This window comes from Pyxicephalus adspersus, chromosome 3, assembly GCF_032062135.1.
Source record: "Pyxicephalus adspersus chromosome 3, UCB_Pads_2.0, whole genome shotgun sequence".
Lineage (NCBI taxonomy): Eukaryota > Metazoa > Chordata > Amphibia > Anura > Pyxicephalidae > Pyxicephalus > Pyxicephalus adspersus.
This window is the reverse complement of record NC_092860.1, coordinates 735,920-738,507: the sequence shown is the minus strand read 5'-3', so window position 1 is coordinate 738,507 and position 2,588 is coordinate 735,920. Positions and strand designations below refer to the sequence as shown.

At 45.3% G+C, this 2,588-nt stretch overlaps 2 protein-coding genes across 3 annotated transcripts in view; both read left to right on the top strand.

Annotated features, from left to right (window-relative positions):
* The window catches only part of DHRS7C (dehydrogenase/reductase 7C), a 7,470-nt gene extending 5,002 nt beyond the window's left edge, over positions 1–2,468 (top strand). Inside the window, exon 7 of one of the 2 annotated variants that reach the window (XM_072403283.1) lies at positions 1,196–2,468. In XM_072403283.1, the coding sequence (XP_072259384.1) occupies positions 1,196–1,419 (224 nt within the window). In that variant the 3' untranslated portion in view covers positions 1,420–2,468. The remainder of the gene's footprint in view (positions 1–1,195) is intronic. The other variant, XM_072403284.1, reaches the window with a different exon arrangement.
* The window catches only part of LOC140325438 (UDP-glucuronosyltransferase 2A2-like), a 197,240-nt gene that overhangs the window by 30,221 nt on the left and 164,431 nt on the right, over positions 1–2,588 (top strand). The window lies entirely within an intron of this gene.

Below are 2,588 nucleotides of genomic sequence, written 5' to 3'. Positions count from 1 at the left end.
TGGGCCCTGTGGAGATCCCCGTGGGCCCTGTGGAGGTTGTGGAGATCCCCGTGGGCCCTGTGGAGGTTGTGGAGATCCCCGTGGGCCCTGTGGAGGTCCCAGGGGGCTCTGTGGAGGTTGTGGAGACTTCCCGGTGGAGATCTTGCAGGACCTGTGGAGGTTGTGGAGATCCTAGAGCACCCTGTTTTATTGTGTAGATCTTTTTGAATTGCCTGGAGATCCACTCCCAGCTGCTGAAATCTGTATGAATAGAGGGAACCATTCACCTTGGTCTAACCTTTTATTGTGAAGCTCTTGTGCCATTCTGAACTTCTGGTAATTGTTAATAGCTCTGACAGTAGCAGTGGAGCTGTTTACTACCCATCACTTCCAGGGAACTTAAGGCAGCACCTGCTGTGTCTATCACAGTCTGGAGGGGTCAGATAGGGACTATGCCGACCTCTATGACCTCTTCACACTGGACAGTCGCCTGGTTTTCTGGTCCCTGAACAATTGCTAAATCCCTGTACACACCTGCTGCATTCACAATGTGCGCTCCCTGCAACCCCTGCTGGGGGTAAATTCAAATTATTGATGCAATGAACAGGAAAAGAAGGAACACAAAAGTTGGGCAAAAAAAAAGAAAAGTGGGAACACTGCATAGTGGGCAGGAACACACAAGTTGGGAAATATGGCCAAGGAGGAGATATCATTATAGAAGGGTACTCAGGGGTCAGCTCAGGGGCCACTTATATTTCGGACATTACCCTTAGATGACCAGACCCTTAAGCCCGTCCATTCAATTGGCCCTTTCCCGTCTACAACACATTGGTGTGAAGCTGTAAAGACGTCCATAGATGTTTATTATGGAGATTTAGAAGCCCCCAGGCATCCACCTAGCTGGACCTGGCCAGTAAATATCTGATGAGTCCAATCCAGGTGAGGGCTGTGGGGGTCCCCAAAAAGAAGGTCCCATCTGCCACTGAGAGGGATGATGGTTAGGGGTGATCACGGTTTTCGAAAAAATTAATGTAATCAGTAGAAAAAGTTTTGCATTGCTGACTTTGAGTGTATCTGGGAATGGGGGAGGGGGTGCTAGGAGTCCCAATTTGGGTAAATCAGGGTCCCGGGGACATGATGGGTATTATTGGTGGATTTTGGGGGTGTGAACACAACGCCTGCTGATTGTCCAACCAGCGCCTCTCATCTTTGATAGGTTTCCCGGTCTCAGTCTTTTTCAGGAAGCTCTCCTATGGCGTGCACCCCGTGGAAGTGGCGGAGGAAGTTTTGCGCACGGTCAGCAGGCGCAAACAGGAAGTCTTCATGGCCAATCCCATTCCCAAAGCCGCCATTTACATCCGAACCTTCCTGCCGGAATTATTCTTTGCTGTGGTGGCCACTGGTGTGAAAGAGAAACATTTTGTGGAGGAGGAGAAGTGAATGTGACAATGCTGGTATGGAGGAGCCAACTGACAATCCTGCTGAAATCCTACACATTGATACAAACCCGGCTGTCATTGTGTTCTATTATCACACAGCAATGGGCCCCATTTATTAAAGATCTCCAAGGCATGGGAGAACCTGGGTGATCCAGCAAACCTGCTGCAGGATTGAAAACATTTGCCAACTAATAGCAAACCATTTCTAAGACATTCATTCCAGGTTTGCTGGATCACCCAGGTTCTCCCATGATGGTCTTTAATAAATCAGCCCCAATGTTGGTGCTTTGGGCATATGCTGCGTGTATCTGAGTACTGAACGTTATAAATAGAGATAAAAGGTCCGACATAATGGTAGCCAGTAATCGGACAACTTTCATCAAACAACTACAACTCCCAGCATGCTCTGCTGGGAGTTTGGCTATTATTTGATGAAACTTTATTCATTAAAAATATTTTAGGATTTGATTTATGCTAACAACGGAAAAAAAAGTATAAATAAAAAATAATAAATACAATAGAAATTACCTCGGCGTTCACTGCTGATCTGCAGCGGGTGATTGGGAGCCTCTCCGGGGAATCTTCCCAACCAGCAACAAACCTTCCATGGGGGGTCTGCGTATAAAGATTCATCCCAAAATTCACAGATTCCTCACATTGGATTTATTTGGAAAACGTGTGAATCAACTTTTATTTATGGTTTATTAACGTAATCTAATGAGTGAATTTTGTTACTATTTGGGTGAATCTTGGGTGGAAACATTTATAAATAGACCTCTTTGATTGTCAGTGCTGTAATTTGTAATAAATATTCAGATGAAATATAATGGTGAATCAGGGATGAGCTATGTGAATGTCATGAGGAATCATCATGAAGGTGACCGGTACTCTTTGCTGGCATTGTATGTGAATAGAGCGTGTACACGTGAGGAATCGGTGAATGTTTGGGGACATGTATCGTGTTTTATGTCAGATTCCATAAGATTCACATCTGGGAACCTGAAATATGTGGATGTGTACAACCCGAGAAATACAAGAAAGGCGAAACAATTCCGCTGTCTTGGTTTATTTGTGTCTGAAATCACAACCAATCCCTACAGCCCCCCCAGATATAAATACCCCCTCAGATATAGATACCCCCTCAGATATAAATAAATCCCCCCAGATATA